The sequence below is a fragment of the Empidonax traillii genome, unplaced genomic scaffold, assembly GCF_003031625.1.
Source record: "Empidonax traillii isolate 1590-97213 ecotype Southwest subspecies unplaced genomic scaffold, ASM303162v1 scaffold227:size730986, whole genome shotgun sequence".
Taxonomy (NCBI): Eukaryota; Metazoa; Chordata; class Aves; order Passeriformes; family Tyrannidae; genus Empidonax; species Empidonax traillii.
Genome location: NW_020955420.1, coordinates 644,737 through 667,399, shown reverse-complemented (window position 1 = coordinate 667,399; position 22,663 = coordinate 644,737). Strand labels below are relative to the sequence as shown.

At 38.3% G+C, this 22,663-nt stretch overlaps 1 protein-coding gene across 1 annotated transcript in view; it reads left to right on the top strand.

The window, feature by feature from the left end:
• PARD3 (par-3 family cell polarity regulator) overlaps window positions 1-22,663 on the top strand; it is a gene marked incomplete at its 5' end in the record, with an annotated part of 195,265 nt that overhangs the window by 56,999 nt on the left and 115,603 nt on the right. Inside the window, one exon of the mRNA XM_027887995.1 lies at window positions 22,213-22,323. Coding sequence (XP_027743796.1) covers window positions 22,213-22,323 — 111 coding nt within the window. The remainder of the gene's footprint in view (window positions 1-22,212; window positions 22,324-22,663) is intronic.

The following is a 22,663-nucleotide window of genomic DNA, read 5'->3' as shown; positions in this document are numbered from 1 at the left end:
CTCAGCAGCATGGCCTCAATGCTTGGGACTGCTGCCTGTTCAAGGACAGACGTGTTGGTCACATAGTCAGTCCAGTGGATGTTAAGGATTGTACGGAGGCAGCGCTGATGGAAGCGTTCTAAGAGACGCAAGTGGTGCCGGTAAATGACCCATGATTCAGAACCATATAGAAGAGTAGACAGCACGATGGCTCTGTAAACACTGATCTTAGTACTTTTCTTCAGGTGTTTGTTTTGCCACACTCTTTTACGGAGTTTACCAAAGGCACTGTATGCCTTTGCTAACCTGTTGTCAATTTCAGCATCAATCTTACCGTCTGAGGAGATGATGCTTCCCAGATAATTAAACTGTTGGACTGATTTGAGTGTTGTTTCACCAATGGTGATATGGGGATACTGGGAATGTTTGCTGAAGCCATATTTTACTATGCAAGTACATACATGGTGTTTATAGGCCCATCTCTCAATTTTTGAGCCTATGTGTGGTGTCACATAGGACACCACACAAGGAAGCAGCTGAGAACGGGAGAGAAGGAGATGGCTGGCAGGCCAAAGGAAAGGCAAAGGCAAAGATGGTTTTAAGTCAGAAACTACTTGGTTTTGGAGAGAATCTTTGGTGATGTCTAAGTCGTGCACATATTCTTTGATAAGTTAAACCATTTTGGGTTTGGGGTTGTTTTTTTTCCTTCCTAAATACTGTGCCCAAAGCTTCTGTGTTAATAAATGAATGCTTTTCTTTGCTTTACTATAAAGACTGTTGGTATCATGGAGACATGATATGAAAGAGATGAATCAGTTTGAGATTGAAAAACAGCATGCTCCTCTAAAGGAAAACAGGATCTAAATAAGGTTGTGTACTCTGAGAACCCATAGAGAATGGGTCAGTGAAAGGCTGATTTTTACCAAACACTGAGTTCTTTTTAAAGGAGTCATCTCTTCAGCAAGTATAAGTGATCTGAAAGGAGCAGACTGCTGAGGGACACCCTGCTGTTGTGGGTAAATGGGGAAGCATGACAAACACCTTTGATCTTTTGCAGGAAGGGGAGAGAGAGCAAGAAAGTCAGTCTTTCTTTCAGCTAGCTAGACTGAATAAATATATTTTGAAGAAACAACCAATATAAAGGCAGTGTTTGTTTGGTATATTAATTTGTTCATTATTTAATTTTAAGGATGAGGTATCACTATTGTTTTAAAGATTTATTAATGATTCTGCTCTGAAAACATGTAAAGGGAACTTAAGTTAACTTTCATTCCATTACTTTCTTTATCCTGTAAAACATTAGTTGAACCTGTGCTGTAACTGCATAGGTTCTTGAGAATTGTTCTGTGACTGTGAATCGTATTATGAGGGTAGTTCATGGAGTGGAACATTGCACCCCGCTCTGTGAGACTGTGGAAGGTAGGAGATATAAAATGTTGACTGGTTCTTTTCTGCACTCTGCCATTTTTATACAGCAGAAATGACAGGTAAAATTGAGGCACATTATACACGATAAATTCTATTGGCTCTAAGTAGTTGCTTAGTGGGCACCTTGAATGCAATCTTGTGAGTTCAGTCAGAAAATGTTTGCAGCAATCTAGAAAGCTTGGGCAGCTCCATGGCCCAGACAAGTAACCGTTTCTGTATGCTTGATATAACACCTCTGAAATCTTTAATCTGGAAACAACAGTAATTTAACTGATACAAAGATCTGATGATTGCTTTGTTGTTTGCTCTTCATAACAGTCAGCATTCTCTTGAGTTATTTTTTTCCCTCACTACCATTTCTGAGTGAACTTTACTTTTCAGTCTCCTCTTAATTAACGTGGGAGCAGTGCTATCTGGATGCAGTTGACTCCCCCTGAATCTGTAAATTAGCTTGCACCCTGTCAGCCCACCCAAGTGAGGTGTTCCTAGCAAGCAAGAAAATGCTGATTGAGGGAATTAAGCATTATGTCTCATTTCCACTTGGTGCTTGATTTGCTTTGTTGACAGGTTTCTCAATAATGTTTGAGAGATGGGTTTTGTTACGTCTGCAAGATAAGCTACTACTTCTACCTATAACATGCTTTGTTTTTCTGTACATTTGACATATAGATATCCAGTAATCACTGAAAGAAGTTGTGTGATAGAAAATAATGATGACAGTAACATTTAAAATTCAAACTAGGATCAAAGCATAATTGGATGTTTTGGTTCTGTGCAATATTGTAATTTCTTTGTCGTTCTTTTTCTTTTCTCCTTTTCTAATTTTTTTCTTCCTTTTCAGTGCTCTAATCCTAAAATAATCTTTCTTCATTAGGATGTATGGGCATAAACACTTGCTGGATGAAATTACTGTTAACTGACAGTTTATTCCAATGTCTGTATTTAGCCAAAGGGCTTTTTGTTGCCTATATGCAAACTGGCAGCTCATAAAGTGGAGCCTATGTGATGTATAAAAATAAGTCTCTTTGCCTTCAGTTAAAATCTTAGGATTTGCTACTGGGATCTTCATTAAACTGTAGTGGGAGATGGAAACTTCCACTAGAGAACCCTTTTATCCTTTGGCATCTAGTTGTCATTTCCAAGAAATTCCTGTATGATTCAGATAACAAGTTAAAATCATAAGTAAATCTTTTAAACACTTCCATTGTTTTACTGCTTATATCAAACGTAGTAAAGAAGATTGACATAACCGTGGAGAACTGAAAACTGCAAAACTGTGTAGCACTGACACACACAACTCCCGTTATTTCCAGAGGACCTTTGCTGACACTGGGCTGTGGACAGACTGAAAGTTCACCCTTCTCACTGTGAAATAAATCTATCTGAGAATATGTGTATTTCGTTTTTCAAACTGACATTTCACCATAGAATAGATTATTTAATTATGTCATTTGGCTGAGAAGTCTCTTCCTCTTCACAGATGAAAATAGGGCAGAAGTTAGCCTAGAAAAGTGTTGAACAGAAATACTGGTCTATCAGCAGAGATGCAGGTGCTGCAGCGTTTTGCTTACACCTGAGAGTATTTGTTTTACCTGAATAGCTGGATCATTCCTGTCTTGGCCTTTTGATGTGCCAAATCCTGGAGCCTGTGGGATGCTGTGCAGTTCCTTTTTCTCCCTTGCTTGTAGTTGAGGGTGCCTGGATGGCCACTGCCAGCTGAGCAGATAGGCTTTGGGAAGCTGATACAAAGTTCTGCTAGTTTTTTTTTGTTTCACTGCTAAGAAAGCTTGAGTGGATATGTTTTGACATCAGAAGTTTATGAAAATCTGTATGCTTTTCCAAGTGCAATATGAAATATGTTTACTCTTTTCCGAGTCTGATTTTGCTTATTTTTAAGTAGAGGTTTTGTTTCTTGACAAAAATCAACCTGACAAAAACAATCAGCAGAGAAATAAGTCATTGTAGTGCTGCCTTAAGAAAGAGGCTTCACAGTTTCAAACTGTGTGCCTGTAATTAGCTCTGGTAGGTGCACATTAATTTAATGGGTTTCTATGTTGTGTGATTCTTTAACATTCCTCTCCTGAGAGAGGAAAATTATATATGCTGCATTTTTTCCCCCTTCTTTTGCCCCTGTCATGTACAGAGTATTTTCATTTATGAAAGTGGATCCCCTCAAGATGTAAGAAAGGGAGATTTGAGATGTTCATATTCTTAGGTTTTGGATGATGATGAAATGACACATCTGCTGTGGTCATGCTGATCACTTACGATCCCTGTAGTTCATTCATTCTTATTCCCAGTGTACAAACTTGGACAGAGTTGCTAGATGGATGACTAGACTGGTGAACTAATAGGCTATAGGCAGTTGGAAGTGATAACTCCACATCTTTCCCAGCTTCCTCAAGCTACATATTGTTTTCCTCTGTTGTCGTCCCTGAACCATGTTTCTGTAAGACAGTGGTATCACTGTGTTTACGTCACGTTTTTGGGAATTAAATTTATTTGCAAGAAAGCAGACAGCCACACTCTTACTGGGAATGAGGGATTCTCATTGATGAGTTTTATGATAGACAAAATACATCCAGCAAGTGGTCAGTCTCAGGAAAGGATGGGCCTGAGGAATAACATTCTTTACAAGAAAATGAACCATTAAGATGTTGAGAATAACAAGGAGAAAGAAACAGCTCTGGGTTTCCAGAGGCAGGAAAGGGAATAGAAGGGAGGCCAAGGTAGCTAGTCATCTCTTGCTGAAAATATCAAGGGACAGTCACTCACTACCTGATAATAAAAAACTACTGAAACAAGTAAACCATGATATGGTTGGAGAAAAACAGCTTTGAAAATACATATGATATGTTTAAGTTTATGTGGGGAACAGCTAAGGAGAACAAAAGATGGGGAATATGACGTTGTATCTTAACCTTGAGTTTAAGCAAGAAATGTCTGCATCGGTTTTGGAGCTTGCTTATGAAATAAATGTAATGTAATTTGAAGCATTTGTGGATAAGTATGTTATATGAAATAAATACGTTTTCTACTGCAGGAATTAATACCCGAGTCACACATAAACATGACTTTTCAATGGAGAACATAAACACTGTGTATTGAACTTCACAGAACAAGACAATATGCTTAAAATTAATCCTGTGCATAGGTGTTTTTAGTATCAGAGGTTGTGTATTTTATGATCTGGCCTGTAATATTGATGGAGATGTAAAGTCAGTATAGTAACTGATCTTTAATTCCTATCTTAACTATTGTAGCATACAGGTGGGTAAATCAATACACTGACTAGCTAATGCAAATGTAATATTCCCAGATTAGCATTAAATTCTAATCCTAATTAGATTTAATTACATTTAAAATGATTACTGGGAGCCTTGCAGTGTTGTATCTTCCAGTTCTGAGAGGAAATAGATAATTCAGTTTGCAACCTTGTTTAGCTGAAATCCGATATACTGTTGGCTTTTTTTAACCCCACACAGCTGCTTCCAAGGTGCACTGGACACGTCTAGATTTATAAACATACTATTTGTAGCCCTGAATTACACATTTCAACCATATTAGCCATCTGAGACCTCTGACTAGGCATTTGGGAGAATAACCTACATAGATTACTGTTGCTTGTTTCATGGCTTCCTTGTATTGCCTATTCTGGTTTTAATTTAAGTTTTCTTATTGTAATGTCTATGAGCAGAAGAAAAGCAAATCACGAAGGTTACACCACTGATATAGTAATTGCATTCTTTCTCTTTCATTTAATAACAATCTTCAGATTTTTAGGCAGGCACATGACTAAAAGGTATCCAAGTTCTGTAAAATGCTGTTGAATTATACCCTAATCAGCAGGACTAGAAAGTACCCCAAACTTGATAAAACAAAATCTGTGCTCTGATTTCTATCATTCAGTACCTTAAGAAGCAGTGATGATGACATTTTCCTTGGAAGCAAGACTAATAGGACCTTGTGTTGGTGACTGACACTTACTGATGTACGGGCTTAATAGAGGACATGGGAATGAGCTCTGAAAGTTGGTGGTTTTTTTTTCTTTAGTGTTCTGCTCATGGACCAAAATGCCATAAATCCTGAGCCTTAGAACACAGAGGAGGAGGTTAGTGCTTAAACACCCGTCAGCTGTATCATTTCAAACTTGGAAGCTTGTTGTGCACACACTGTATTGTGCCTGGTTTTGCTAATGCTCACATGAGAACATCGCTGACAGCTTGTGGTGCTTGTGCTGAGACGTTCATCAGAAACACTGAGCTGGGTCGATGGTCAGGTAAATGGAATCTGGGGCCATTTGTGCTCTGGTTTTTGCTTGCTACTATTACAAGCCACCTGGCACAACTATCATTAAGTCCACATCTGCTTCCCCTCTTCTGCCACCAGCCAGAAAATGCACAACCTGCTATAATCCGAGATGCAGGATCTAAGCAGAATATCCTTTCAAACTCCTGGCTGCAAGTTTGATACTGTTGATGACACTTTTTCTGTGTTCCTCTGGGCTACTTTGTCCTGATCTGTTTTCAAAGTTTCACCTGGCCACTGGGACACAGCACCAGAAAAGCCTTTCACATGAAATCAGCCATGCAGCAAATTGTCATCTTTGATGCAGACAATCACTCAGGACTCTTACAAGTGTCTTTCAAAGCATTTTCATATTCTTCACTTTCTTCTTTCCAATTAAAAATAAATAAGGGACTGAAGGAGATAAGCTTGACTGGAAATGGCTTGTCTTTTTTGGAAAGGCAAACCATGCTCCTTCCTTACTCTCTGCACTTTTTTCGCCTTCCTGTTTCCTGCTGCTTGATGGAATCTGTAACTTTGAGGAGACGTGTTTCATTGCCTGCAGCCCCAAGAACACCAGCTTTTGACTAAGTTGTCATTGGGGCAGGGGGCAGTGGAATGGCAAATTTATGTTTCTAAACCAAACAAGGTTCACATAATCTGTCAGGGATTTAAGGAATGCAGCTTCATTAAGTGGTTAGTAAACTCCATGACTTTTAAATGAAACACAGAAAGCAGTGGTATGCAATTGTGCGAGGGAGATTTGAAGTGGGAGATTAACATAATCATATGTGGCTTTCTAGTTTGTCACTCTGACAGAAAGCAGGGCTTTGCTCTATATATTCCTAACACTGGATTTTCCCAGAGTAAATCTTGAACTTGTAAATCTGATGGGGGTATAGTGTCTGAGAGGTTTGTTGGTTTTTTTTTTTTTTTTTTTTTTTACTTTCAGTAGAATCAGGGCTTTTGCTTCCAACATCCAGAAGTAAGCGTCAGGATGACTTGTTACTAGAGATGAGTTCATAGTGGCTGCTAACATATTCTCCCAGTGTTCTTCCTTTGCTTGTCAGCGACTTTAAATAGAGAACCTTTGACACCTTCAGCACTGTCTTTGCCTGCAAAGCAAGTGCTGGAGGCAGGCAGGGTGACAGCTGAGCCCTCCACCATCCTGCCCAACGCTCTGCACACTTCTCTTCCAGGCCGGCTGGATGAATATAGAACGCAAGTGTCAAGGATGACACCTACTTTATAATCTCTGCAAAGCCAGCCTTTTCAGGGAAGAATTTGTTGACAGTTCAGAGATTTAAAGTCAATTTCAGTTTAAGCTCATGTAGAAAAAGGATTTTTTCCTCCACCTGATGTGATAATTGAAGACTAACCAGGCAGTGCACTAGTCCATAACAAAGTATTGTAAATAAATACTGTCTTGAGACGTGAAGTATTTGTTAGGTGGAAAGCTCAATTAATGACATTTGTTTCATTATCTGTTGGAAAGATTCTTCAGAGGAGGTTTAATTCACTACTGATAGCACCTGTTTGTTGGTATACATCACAGATGCTGTAGATTATGTTTTTAAAGCCTTGTCATCTTTGAAAATCCTGTTTAAAAACAGGAATAGGAATGTTGTCTTAGAGGCAAATGAATGCAACTTAATACGTTTTATAGCCAAGGTGACACAGGCTATGAAGTCATAGTTTCTCGAGGTACTTAAGTTGGCAGCTGCAGGACAGCTGATCCTTTTCTAAAAGGCAAAGCTCCAACTTACGACCATGTTTCACTTCCCAGGAGCAATGATCTCTATTTGCAGTGTGTTGGCAGGCTGATGCTTCCTGTTAAGATGTCCATATGCCCTACTATTGTGCAGAGAAATAGTCCTTAAAGACAGAATTATACAAGACTTCAGTGAAAAATGGCAAGATGGGGATAAACCAGTGTATGATTGCTGGAATAGAATATACCAGCATAGAAATAGGCAGTGAGTTCCTGTATTTCCCTAAATGTGGTATGAAAGTATTGGGTATAAGGCATGCCTTTGTGTTTCACTTAGTGCATATAGTAGGTATAAGCTATTCAGAGGGCTTATTTAGTCTTTTAAGTTGTTACTTCAGGGAAAAATAAGAGGAACAAGAGTTTCATAGAAACAATAAGAGAGAAGGAAATATTAAGAACACAGTGCCAGTGAGGTATGCAAGTAGTATTTCCCCCACTTTGAATCTGTTGATGACTTTTTTTCCGGAGGGAAAAAAGAGAATTAGGAGGAACTGAAGAGATACTGAAAATACTGCACTCTTATAGTGATTTGGGCAGGAAGGGTTCCCTGCTTGGTTCAGCTCCTGCTCACAGCAGTCCAGCTTCAACATTTCATCAGCTGAGTGTCATGCCCAGTTGAATTTCAAATATCTCCAAGGATGGAGAGTAGGCAGCCTCTCTCAGCAGCCTGTTCCAGTGCTTAACCACTCTCCTGGTGAAAAATCAGATACACTGAATAACTGCTGGTACAAAAAATATGAATCAATCCACATGTACTTAACCTTCTCATAAAGCAAGAGCATGTGTATGTACAATAAGATTGTCATCCAAAAAGTTTAAATTTTAAAGGACTTTTGTGATAGGTGATTACCCACAAGGACCTGCTGCCCTCACAGGACCCCAAGAGTATAGGAAGTAATGCAGCTGTAGTAGCATTAGTGACTGTGAGCAGCTCATGGCATGGTTAGTGTGAAGGAAGAAGTTTTCTATAAAGAGGTTATTTTTATTGTGTTTCCAAGCATCTCAGTCCAAGTTGTCTTGGACTGGCAACTCTTAGGATACTAAGCTTGATTGGCTGATATGGTACCAAATAGTGTCTGATATGATCCACTGAGCTAGAAAAGGTTATTATTTTCTGTGGAACTGAGAAACAATTGACAGAAATCTTTCCTTTCCACTCTTTCATGCTACACCAGAAAATGTCACCTGTTTTTTAATTAAATACATAAAATTTGTGTTGTATTAATTCTGATACTTTTCATTTTCATCCAAAAGTATGGATATCAAGTAAAAACTCAGGCATTTGTTGTTCAACCAGTCATAAATGAAGGAAGTTTATCTTACCTTTAGAAGGTGAGAAAGGATTAATTTTAATTCCTTTCATGTTTGGTAGATTCCTTAGAGTTTAATGTAAGAGCATAAGAATTTGGGTGCGCAGAGTTGACTGATATCTGGGAAGTTCCTGTACCCCAATACTCTGACAGTGATCAGTAGTTGCTCCCTAAGGTGGGATACCAAAACAGAGTGACTATAAAGCAGTTCTTCCCAGGTCTGTCTTCCAGGCTTTCAGTGGTCTGGAGGTCAGGGATTTCTTGAGACAGTGCCTCTGTGCTTGGTGTATGTATATTCTGTTCTGGGCAATTTGTCCTGTTAATGATGATTTTGGGTATATTTACCTAATTCCAAAGTACTAAAAAAATTTGTATATGTCATATACAAAAATGTCTTTTAGAGATTGTGTAGAATGACTTCTGTGTCAAGGAGCTGCTTTTACATTTCAAGTGCACAGACCTGATTGCAGTGCACCACAGTAGATCTGACTCATTTTGTCAGTATTTTGTGGCACTCAAGTAAGCATGTTTGCAAAGTAGCAGTAGACGTTTTTGATGTGCTATAACATTTCAGTAGTTAATGTAGTGTTCCACAGCATATTAAATGTTACTATTTCTGTGTAAACTTACAATAAGCAAAAGTGCAAGAAAAGGCTGTAGATGCTTGTGAAATAGGCCCTGCTGGAATGAATTCACTTCAAGAACTAGTTTTACAGTGTATGTTTGGTCTAGCTGATGATGTGATTAACAGTAAATTTTGAAATGTTTGCTTCTGCAGATGATAAATTCATAGTTTCTACACATGTTAACACTTTTTTTCAGGAGTTTTTTATTATCAATCTTGTTTTAAAGGATTTGTGTTATATTTTGAAAGCATGTCGATATTCGTAGGGAAATTCTCTGTTAGAAATAACTAGTTCAGCCAACATATTAACTTCATAGACCTAGCTTTGTCCATGGAATCAGCATAGTTAGTCCTTATGTTTTTTGTGGTTGCAATACAAAAAAACTTGTGGAGTTTGGCAAGTTACTTAAAACTTTGAAGAACTATTTTGTTATTTTAAAAAGAGGATAATGCCTAGTCCAGTATCTTCAGGGGTTCTGATGTCCTGTGATGTTTCCTGTATTGTAGAAATACAAAATATTAATGTACTAAAAATGTACGCTACAGCTTCCAGATACTGGTGTTTAGTTTAAAGGTGGATGGATGGTGGATGGGTGACTGAAAATGTATGTAATTTTCTTTTTTATACTAAGCTATCATAAATAGTACTTGCTAAGAAAATGCCTAATCAGTAACAAAGTTTATGGATTAGGTCTAAAAGATCTGAAAAAAGAAAATTTAATAACAAAAAATACATCTAGAATCTTAACTTTATCAGCAATTTTGAGTACCACAATAATGAAAGTAGTATATTTTTATACCGATTGCAAGTGCCTCTAGCATATTCAACACCAGGTGTGCCAGCAGTGTTTAGAATGCAAGCTGAACTCCCATTACACATTTCAACAGCAGCATACCACAAATAAATCTTAAATATTTCTCAATGTTGTTATAGATGCTATCTTTGTCTTTAACCCATAGTGCTAAAATCCTGAAATTCAGCGTACAACATGCTGGCACAAGCAGGAGTTTCAGATGTAGTGTTACAGTTAAAGTATTTCTTTCCTCTGATGTTGCTGAGCAGGTAGTGGCACCAACAATATTATAATCTGTAATTGCTAGAAGTCCCGATATCATCTGTGGAGCTCCAAATACTTTGCTAATTCTGTTTGCCTTTTATAACCCCAAAGGAGGAAAACTGCTTATTTAAGGTAAATGGAATGGGAAGACTAGGTGCCATTTTCATTGTTATGTTTTTTTAAGATTTATTTTAGGCTATATATTCAAAATAAATAGTGAGATGCCAGTGATAATTGCAGTATACTGTGTGCAGCACTGGGTGTGCACAGAGGTGATCTCATTCGGAGAAAAGCATCTCAGAAACTGGATATCTTTGATATCAAGATTGGATTTGTTTTAAACATCATCTATCTGGGTTTCTAAATAAATGCGGACTTAGTCACTTGTTTCTTACAGTACCTGAGCAGGTACAAATCAGAACAAAAATGTCAGTGTGTATGGGACTTGCCCAGGTCTGAGATATTCTATTCTCTGCTAGAGCTTATTTATATGGTAACTGGAACAAAAAAAAAAGCAAAACCACTAACTCACCACCAGACATCTCTTAATTAGTAATTAGTCCTAAGCAAGCAAGCAAGTCCTGCTTTATACATCTTTTCAATATGAAAAAATCTCTGCTCTCAGCTTGACCCTAAATAATCACTAGTGTAAATCACAATTGATATAGTTATTTCAACTGCAGTTACCATGAAGACAGCTCAGGCTCTGAGTACTGGCAGCTACAGGATGCCAGGCATCTCCAGGGCTCCAGGTAGCTCTGGGCAAGCTCTGACACCATCTGCTGTGGGGACTTGCTGGCAGACTTCCTTCCCAGCAATGATCCACCTGAGTCTTATTGCATCTACTCCAGAGGTGGTTTGTTCCAGTGGTGCTGCTGCAGTGCAAAGTCTTGCTCTTCATTTTCCACCCAGAAGATACTGCATACGTAAACTAAATTTTCATGCTGCAGGGCAAAGTATCAGCTGACAGAACAGACAGAGGTATATGAAGCCAGCAGCGGCATGTTAATGCTTACTAACCAGAGCCTTGATTCAGGCTGTCCTGTGCCTTAGCCCTATCTTTGCAGCAAACTTTCAAATTAATGTGCCTGTTATTTTTCTCTCTACTTTTTATTATAATGTATATTCACAGCATCAGAGAATGGTTTGAGTTGGAACTTAAAGATGATCTAGTTACAACCCCCATGTCATGGGCAGAGATACCTTCCACTAGACAACATTGCTCAAAGCCCCATCCAACCTGGCCTTGAACTCAAACCTCAAGGACATTAAATTAACTGTGCTCTAAAGGACTTGTAAAAGTGTCCTGTTAGTATTATTTATTTTTTTATCCACAAGGAGACTTGTGTGGCACTGTGGAACCCAGAACGAAACAGGAGACCCTAAACTGTAGCCTACAGCCATCAGCACTGGGGTGCTGTGGCTCAGCGAGGGGACTTGTTTTTTGGCATTGTAGGCATCCTCTGAGAAGAGAATGACAGCTGCACACTTGTCTGGCTCTAGGGATATTTTGGTTAAACTTGTCCTACTGATCTTACATTGTTGACTGTTGTCTCCGGCTGGAAATTGGGGTTTTCCTATCTCCTATAGTTGTAAATATGTGAATGAGGCTAAAAATATAGATACACCACCTACTGCTTAATTTACCCTACAGAGGTTATTTTCTAGGAGATGTGTATCAACAAAGATTTTTAGTAATTGACAGAAAAAGTGCTGACTGGCTTATTAACATTTCTAAGTAATGAGACCTGTAGGGAAATTTTAATCTTTGGAAGCTTCCGGATAAACTGCAACTAGTTTGTTTAATGTTTTATATGTCTATGTTAAGTTTTGCTGATTTTATACAGAGTATTTGCAAGACTGCAAGACTTAAGTTGTTGGAATAATGTTACTGCAATTTCCTGGTCTAACTAGCTTGTGTATTACATTTCTGTCCTCGTTTCTCTGCTGTTGCATGTGCTTAGCAAGCATTTTTAGTGATTTTCATGTTGTAGCTCATGTTTACTTAAGGCAGGCCATACCTTACATATATCAAGTGAACATTTTGGTTGTAAAATCGAGTTATGATGAGTCTTTGTATTACTGAGAGATTTTTTTCCCTTTTCTGCCAGGAAAGTGTTGAAGCAAATTTCCCTTGCAAGTTTTCCTTTTTATTTTCTTTTACTTTGGCCATCTCTTGACGGCCAGTAAAATGGGTGGATTTTTATGTTTCATTAGTATTTCTTATAAGGTCTGCCTTTAGAACAGTACCTATTTTCTAAATTGTACTTATGTAGGACTGGAAAAAATCATGGTAACCAGATGCAGTATTTGTCTCTGTCCTGGCAAAGTGTTAGATTTAACAAAAGAAGCTAATAAAAATGTTCAAATTGACCCTTCTCATCATTTGGACTTCTTGGAGCTCAATCAATCACTCATTATTATCAGAGTTATTCACGCAGAGGCAGAAGTGCTAGGATTTCTCATAATCAGCCCTTGAGCCAGACATAATTTGCAATTTTAAAGCATTGTATTTGGAAACAATAATGCATTAAAATGAACAAAGCAGGAATTAGAAGTACAGTTGAGAAGAGAATGTGCTGAAGAGTAGCCATGGTTTAAACGCTCTCTCTAAGCATTCTTAGTGGACACTGGTTATTAGAGGAAGACGATGTAGTATTGTTCGTACCTAAATTGGTCCACAATTTTTAAAGTCCTCTGTGGAGTGTGACAAATGCAACAACAGAAGTGTGCCTGCCTTGCTGTGTGGTTACAAGGCAACAGTTGTCAGGGGGAGAGTGCTGGGATATAAGGTGATGTCACCTGTTTGGCACAGTGTGAGTGAGAGACGATGGGCTGGACATGGCACCCAGTGCACTGGGATGTATCATTTTGCTTTGACTCAGAGAAATTACTTATGTTATAGAAGAAGGACTACATTGTACTTTACATTGTCAGACAGCTATTAATAGTGACTGCTGCTGATGCCTTAAATTTGTGAATTTTTTTTAATCTCTATCTATGATATTATGTATTGCAAAGTAGAGAGTTGTATGTCAGCTTTTGTGGGTGCAGTGTGTGAAAGACAAGTTAGCATACTGCAGGCCTTCACTCAAACTTTCTCAGGAGCTTGCTCTTTACTTTGTAAGCGAGGCTTTATTTTTTTCCAGTTCATATTTATAGTTTTTTGATTACAGTTTAACATCTTACTACCTAATACTGCATTTTAGAACAGTGCACTGCACTAATGATGGGCACATTCTGTCTGAGAGGTGGGACAGGATCATTAAAATCACAGTAATGTAAGGATATGTTGCCCATTAAGATTTTATGTATATATATATACACACACACATATATATATATATATATATATATATATAAAGACTGGATTAGCTTGGCCGTGTCACATGTATGTGCTACTGTGGTCAATGACAAATAGCACAGGCTTAGTGTATCAAATTTAAGCTTTGAGCAAGTAAATAACTACGGTCTTTTTTGGATACATACACAAAATTAAAGAATTTTGTTCACAAATTTTAAAATGCTTAGAGTATTATGAAATGTCCATTAAAATGTCATGTACTGCTTCCGTGGTTGCTCCCATCACTGCTGATTGTTAACAAACTTGTGCCTAAGCAGAAGCTTTCTTTTTTTACTCCTGATTCTTTCAGGGATGCCACAATCCACAGTTTAACAGGTTTTGGCTGACCACTGTGAAAATGAGATATTTATGGTGACTTTTAATGTATTGTGGTATTTCTTATTGAGTAGATTTGGACATAAACCAGAAGACTCTCCTGTCTGTTTGCTGTATTGCTGCTGTTTTTCCAGTATTATCACTGTAAAACTATCCCCACTTCCTTTGACCTTCTCATCCTGCTTTTAAACCACAGTAGTTTGAATTAGTTGTTAATGGTTTTCTTAATTTTTGTGATTTATTTGTTTATTTATTTATTTACTAGAACTGTCCATGGCTCCAACTAGCTTTAGGTAATAATGAGTAGCAATGCAAGAAGATTATCTTCTGTTTAGAAATTTGCAAACAGATGGTCTTTTGGTAAAAGAAATCTGTTTTTAAAAGTTCCACCATTTTATGCTGGAAGTAAATATTACAAATGCTTAAGTTGTGAAAAGAGAGCGACTTGGTGTGAATAATATTCTGCCTGTTGTGTCATGCCTTTCAGGAAATGTTATCAAAACTGTTTATGAAAATAATTGAATGAAACCTCATGACATGTCTCTTGGTTTGGCATCATACCCATTTTGTATGAAGTTGGGATACTGACTCATGAAGACAGGCAGATTAAGCTTCACTGGCTGGAAACAGTTACTGATCGCATATGTTATTTCCACTTCGTTCCAGGAAGTTGATGTGGGAATCACCGGTGATGTTGTACATGAAGTGTTCCGATGTATGTGCCGTCCTGGCTGTTGTTTTTGATAGACTTAGTTTGGTGAGATGAACTAGAATCCCCAAATGAACGATGCTGTAAAATGTTTTTTGGTGTTTGGAAGGTGATACAGAGGCTGTTGGGAGAAAATATCTGAATATAACACAGACCGTCATGTGCTTTACAGTACTCAGGCCCAAAGTGGCCACTAAAGAGGACTGATAATTTGCAGTGATAGCCACTTCGGTTCTCCTGATTTGAATTTCTATGTTTGTGGCTGAGCTTGAAGACAATTTATGCTCTGAAGAGGTACAAGTGTACCTTTTCAGGGCGTTCTTCCTTTTCATGAGTTACCTATGGCCTTTTGTAGTGTGCTTTTCTTGGTTTGTGACAGCAGAGTTCCCCAGGAACCCTTCTGGGCAGGGATCTTCTGCTGAATGTTGCATGAGAAAGATTGCTGCTTTATCAGTTTTAGTATAGGTGAAGAAACCCACAGAAAATGAAGTTATAAATGTCTGTTTTAATTATGCCCACAAGCTCCTACATCAAGATGGCTGTACATCAGTGCTTCTGTGTCATCTCAGGACACTGCTGCTGCTGAGTCACTTGGCAGTCACTCTGCTCCCTCCTAGCTAGTAGAATAGGATCTACTAATTTGATTACATGTGATAACTGGCTATTTCAAGAAATCCATTGCAAATATGTAAATATTTGCACTTACAAGCATATTTTTAAAAATAGCACTTGCACAATTTTGCTTGGAAAGGAAGGCTTGTAAACTCTGAAATCATCACTACACAGGGTGATTTTTGTTTGTGTGCTATGCTAAGTCCTTGTTTATGCTTATTATTTTTTTTTTTTTAGTGACAGAATGTTTTTGTGTGTCACAATAATATTTTGCAATATAAACCTCATGATTTTGCTGATACAGCAGGGTGAAAGAGATTGCAGAAATCATTGCAAAATCCTTTGGGTAGGGTTAGGTTATGTGAGTCTGTGCACGTGTGAATAGTTTGCTACTGCGAGAAGAGCATGCCTTGAAGACAGAAAACACTGACAGAATATCTCAAGACACTTACCATTAGTTAATTTTTAATGATGGTCTTTTTTATATTAAGGAACATAATGCTACTGAGCTTCTGTCTCAATCAATTTTTGTGTTGGTTTTTTTTTTTCATTAATCAACTAATGCATGTTTCTTCCATAGCTCTTTATTCTAATGAAATATGTGGATGATTTGCCAGATGACAATGATCTCATCAGTATCGCATCAGAGTACAATCCATTTAGCAGATTATGTGTATATTATTTTTCTTATATCAAGGATGCTGATGTGTATTCCTTTAAAATGAATCTATTTTTGAGACACCTTGTATATGTGAAATTTCTGTTGCTACCACTCATACATCCTCCTTTCTTCACTTGTTCTGTCTGCATTTATGTCTATTTTTGCAAAATCATTTACGTGTTCTTTATATCTATTTTATATACATTTCACATTTTTTTATATACATGACATCATATCATAGTTTGAGCATGTTCTTTAAATATTCTGTCTTCTCTTTTTAGTTGCTCTAATGCACTGGCCCAAAGCCACTGAAGGCAATTCCTAGTCAGTGCCTCTCTGTTCCATGTGATAGGCTTTGGATTAGGTCACCTCGTAGTTGGTGACAGTCATTCAAGTAAGTAAGCCTGAAAGTGAGCCAACTAGGGACTGACAGAGAGGTTTGGGTATGCATTTAAGTTTGATTAGATTATCCAGAGTTCATGGGATTTAGTATTTGGGAGTCAAGCTTACGGCATATAGGTCTGCGTTCTTGTCTTTTTTTTTTAATAATAATGTGACAAACTAGCATCACAGGTCTGAGGATGGTCTTTTCCTCTTATGTGACTTGGCTGTTATATTCTGGAGATCATGCTTTTAAAAAAGAGTCCTCTTACAATTTTTAGTTTCTTCACTCAGCTGTGATTGCTATTGTTGGCTGAATTTGAGGATTAACTCTGTGGATCTGGGAATATGACTTTGAGCATTTACACTTACCTTGAAACTTTCTCTAGCCCTTAATGTAAAAGGAGAATTAAGAAACTATGAATTAAGTAGAACCCTGGAGTATCTTGGCAATTAGAGTGAACAAGATTTCAGCTTCTCTCTTTCATCAATTTCTCACAGTCTTGGACAGACAGGGTATTTTTAATTTACAACCTGTATTTCAATTAGTCATTGAAGTTTATTTCTTAAAGCCTTTGCTTGTGCAGTTACAAAATAAAATTAAACTACTTTTTAGCTGTACATTTAATAACAGGGTTTAAATAAGAGAGCGATTGAATAAACTAGCTGTTACGTGAGGTAGATGTTGTTGCTATTATAAAGAGATTCTATAACCATTCACTTTGTGTCCTCCAAGAAGTATTAAGCTATGTCTATGAGAGGGTATGTTTGTGAACAGAGTGGTAATTTTTTTATTATGTGGGGTTTGGAGGAAAATGTGCACTTTCTTTTTTTCTTCCCTTTATTTTCCACCCTCAGTAATAATATTCTGTGCTTACCCTCTCAGAATTGAGATGGAAGGAAGTGGTGGCCTCAGGTCAGTGTTGTGCTGCTGTGGCTGCAGGTGCTCTGCAGTAGCTGGTGCAGCTCAAGCTTTAGCAACAGAACTGTTTTCATCATGAATATGACAACTTTGTGAGGCAGTAGTGTAGGTAATTTTGTTGCTCATCATGTAGTAGCTTGTGTCTGTGGATTGGTATCTTGTGCGCTGATTTAGGTATGGCTTTTATAGCTCTCAGTCAAATTGTTGGCACTGAACTTAGCATGTGACAAGAGCTTAGAATTAGATTCTCAGGACTGTCAGAACATCAGTGCCACAGATGCTCCTTTTCTGCGTGGTTTTGGTTTTTAATTCTAGCAGTAGTTTTTACCTTTGTTTTTAAGCACTGTCCTCCTTTTCACTAATGCAAGGAACATTGCTGTGCACAGATGCTGAATGGTGGAGTTTTCATGTCTGCATCAGAAGGAAAGTTGTCATTTCATTTGCATTTGTAAGAACTGCAACAAGTATCCCAGCAGCCAGCCTCACAGCGCTGAGAATGAGACCATCTCAGGTTCAGACAAGTGCCTGACAATCACCAGGTGCTTCAGGCACTGCTAACCAGCTGCATGCAGCAGAGAACAGCTCCTGCGTCTGGGGAGGGAGAAACAAGGGCTGGGATCACAGCACTTGGCTGTATCCTCCAGGCCTTCCAAAAGTCTAGAATTTCTCTGGCATAGAACAAATGGATGGTGATTGCTATTTTACAAGGGAGATATCATTAATGATTGCACTTTGGGAGTCACAGCCTTAGGTTGTTATCAGTAAGTGAGCAGTCGCTTCAGTGGGGGAACTTACTGTGCAGGTGTGCCAGGCCATTCAATGTATGGATTAAGAAAGAAATAATATTGGAAGCAGTAAAGTTCCAAAGTTGCCATGGGTCATGTATGGGACATAAGTACTAATTCCATCTTTCCTTCCTTTTGAGTACCTGAGCAGTAAAAGAGGTAAGATTCACAATGACACAAAGCCTGGTGGATTGCAGAGAAGGTGTCACACACATTAATGTTCATGGGGCAAGGCAGGGACAATGCCAGTTATACCTGTAAGAAGGTGAAACTTTTACGTAGGTAAGCCAGTTCTTTTTGTTTGGCCAGTGCATTCAATCTGGTGTGTTTTAAATACTGGGAGTAATTCTGGGAACCTGACCTATACTTTGCTTCTTTTGCCTCGCACAACTGAACAAGGGCTGCTGGACAGCAGCAAAAAGGGCTTTACCACTGGCTGTGAAGACAATACATAGTAGCTGTGGAATGTGCCTCTGATGTTTTGAAGGGCTATTGCATAGGCTTCTTGAACTTCAGTGGTCTGAATAGTGTTATTTCTAAGTGTCCTGTTTTGCTTAATATTCATGAATCAGTGTAGGAAACATCCACCTGAGGAAATTAGGACTGGTGGTTGTGAATAGCTTGTCACCAGTGAAGTCACGCCACAGTACTGTTGATGGAGTGTTAACAGCTGGCTTTAATGGTGTGCCTTAGCATTGCTGGATGATGCTTTTCTGTAGTTAAACTTAGCTTGAATACGACTGTTAAATAATTTATAAATGTCTGTTATAAATTTGGTGGAGAGGATGCTGATTTGGGCTGTGGGTTTCATTATGACTATAAATCACACTTCGTGGAGCAAACACTTTTAATAGAAGTAAATAACAAACACACTTATTTGCTAGCAAGAGTAATCTTGCCAAAGACTTTAAATGATATTTGGAGTGGGGAGTGTTGACTGCTCCTACAGAAATAAAGGAGGTGGGGAGTGTGTACAAATGTATCTCCATCACAGTTCTTTTCAACACCTTTCTCAAGTGCTTGGTGGCTCTCTCAGCATCTTCTTGAGATGCTATCTCAGCATCTTAGTGATACTTCTAGGTTGTTAATCCGCAACTAACAATTCTGCTAAAAATCTAAAGCCACAATCGGGAGGGGGAGGATGACATTTGTTATTCTGGGCTCGAGTGTAGGGACAGTGCAGTTAATGTTACTGAACTTGTTACAGGCAGTGGTGATTATGGCAGATATATCACTTCTGTGGGTGACAAAGTCCAGAGAAGGCAACTTTACAAGACCACCGTGGTTCATACTCTGCCGGGCTGAGATGACCACAGAGCTTGTTGGAAATGAGCACTGGAAAGTCTCCGGTCAGAGTGGGAACAATGTGGCCACGCTTTGAAATGCCTGGGAAAGACCAGAGGTGTCTTCCAGAGACTTTATCAGAATGGTCCTCGAGGGCTGAAGAAACATTCTTTCCCAGAAAGAAAACCCTGAAAGAGAAGAAGGGTTGTTGCCACAGCTTGCTCATGAGTCAAAGCAAACTGAACCCTCGTGCTGCTCTGAGTGCTGCATGTGTGGTACCTACCTCTGCTGCTGTGGTAATGCAGCATGAGTGCAGTGTGCTCTGGACTTGGGTAGTTGGATCTGGAAACTCAAACCATTGAATTTTGCTAGTTTTGGATTTCCTGTTAATGTTAGAAATGCTCTTCCCACAGTCGTGAAACCTGACCATACATTTACTAGATTGCTTACAAGGATTATTAGAAATTTCCTGTGTACTTTATTTTTCTAATAAGATATTGATTTCAGTATATATCTGTTCATACTTGCAATGAATTGATTTATGGTGGCAGAAATTCTGTTTTGCTGCCAAAACCTAATGGCCACTAGCTAATGCAATTTCTCTCCCCCCTCCCCCTTTTTTCTGAAACCACCAGTGATTTTCCAAAAATAAACTGGGTATGCCAAATTTTGATTCAGTTGCTTTGCCCAACATTTTGAATGGGTTGAGGAAGGACAGGAGACAGAAGCCAATGTGGGCATCTCAGAGATGCTGTACTACAGTCCCACATATGTTGCTTGTCTCTTCTTAGCACTTTGTGTTCTGTCAGTCAGACCCATGCTGCCACCTCCGGCACTCTCTGTCTACCAGGGTGAAATGGCTCAGTTCTACCGTTTTTATGCCAAAACTCCTCTCTTGGCTAGAGGTTTTAGGGCTATTTTAAATTAACCATTCTCTTTTGTCTGGTGTACAACATCCAGAACTTGATTTGAATCTCTTGTGTCATATATGTAAATGTTTTGTACAATGGTTTTGACTACTCTCTAATAGACAAGTGGATGTTTTAAAAGATACACGTTGGTGTTTTGAATGACTGAATTTAAATATGTCAGTTTTACGTATAAGAGATTATGAAATCAGATGTCCTGTTTTGTATTTCTTAACCATATCATGTCCTCTGCCTATCCCTTTTCAAGTGGTTATTAATGAACAGTTTTAGTTTTCAGGTGCCTGAATTACTTTAAAGTTTGTGTGTGTGCTCCTATACTTTATTTTTGTGTTGTTGTGTTTTTAAAGAGCTGCCCTAAGAGCCATAAACATGATTACCCAGTATAAATATTGTCTCTCGACTGAGTGGCCAGAAGTTAATTGTTCTGCAGGATTGCTGTGTGGGGTGTCTTCAACCCACACAGTTTTGTACTAGAATCAAAAAGGAACAAATGGGAAAATATTATATTATGAATGCCTGGTGGATTCTAAATGTTTTAAAGAGGTTACATTAACAGGTCAGAAGAAAGTTTTAAGAACTCTGTGGTTTATTTCCGTGTTTGTGAGCATTTGGGATGTCCTGTCTGCGCTGTTGCTGGACATGTTTCATTGAATGTGTCGGTGATTTTATTTCACTATTGATGTGAACCTGAGTGGAAAGTGCCACAGTGCCAGTCAGCTCTCAGATGAGCATTTGGTTTAAAAAAAGTAAAATTCTTGCTGCTTTTGGTGTGATAAATGATGCCTCAGTTAATTGGTTTATATATAATAAAATATTGTTTAATAGAAACGTGTTAGCCCTTCTACCTTCAATAAAAATTTTTCATCTAAGATTTAGATCTATTTAAAGGTTATATTTAAGTGTTTGTTTGGTTCCCTCTGTACAAAAGTCACTTCTTTCAGAATAGGTCAGAAGTGTCTTAAGAAATATGTGTAATTTTGTCCTAATAATAACTGAGTATCTCAAATGCCAAATTCTTCTCTCCCTAAAAGTTTAAAGAAAACAGTGGAATGTGCAAATATGGAAGAAATCTAAAATACTTGAAATGTAGCCGGTAGAGGCGAGAGGATACGTGAAGAGGGCAAACCCGGGGTTGGCAGCACCCCGATCTGTCTGGGACAGCCCAGCCAGCTCCATCTCTCCCCTCACCCTCCTGGCACTGGAATACCCTTGGGGAAAAAGAGTCATGAGCAATAAAGTTTTAAAAAACCTTGTTGCTGAAAAAAGAATAAATTTACATTCTTGAGTGGCGTCCACTGTGTGGTGAAACTGCCCTTGCCGGGGGGGCGCAGAGGGCAGGACTGAGCTCTGGGCAGTTGTCAGACGTACAGCTCCGTGTCTCTCGAGGTCCATATGTGGAAGCCCTTGCTTCATGTGAAACCTGAGTTGCATTCTTTGGCAGAGATAGTGCTGCAAAACATTGTTTGACTGTGTATTTAGGAACAGCAGCCTCAAAGTCCTGGCATGAAAGAAGAATGTGGTCCAATTATTATTTTTTCCAATTGTTCTGTTCTTTAATGAGGAATTATGTAAACTTTTAAGGGGAGTGAAATAAAAATAAAATTCAAAAAACTTATGCAAAAAAAAACAGAAGCAGCCTGAAAATATTAAAAACTGAGATTCTGAGGTCTTTGTCCTTTCATTCCTGGTTTCCAAACAGTCCTTCTTGGAGTATTCTCTTTGTCATAGGAAAAGGAAAATATAGTTTTGTTCATTTCACAAGTTAGATTCTTTTTTTGTGTGTTATTAACAGGTTTGGCAAACATCGCAAAGATGACAAGAGTGAGAAAACTGGTAAAATAAAAGTGCAGGAAGCTCTTACTTCAGAAGAGGAGAGAATACGAATGAAGCAAGAACAGGAGAGGTAGACTTCAGTATTTGCTTAAACCTTGATAGAGAGAGTTTGTTTTTTAAATTAAATAACTGAAGTTCGATTTTCACTGATGAAATTTCCCACATGTTGATATGTTTATCTACTTTAAATAACAAGACAAGGCTGGATTTATTTTGGACATTAGTATCAACAGCTCCTTTGGCTGCGTTAAACATCTTTTATAGACCCAGAGCTCCCTTCCTTACTGAGGAGACTGAAGTAATAAAATGAAATGATGTCTCTATATATTCTATACCTGATTTTATTGACATTTTCAAAAAACAAATATTTATATAGAATGAAGTATGTTTTGTATTTTTCTTCAAAGTCT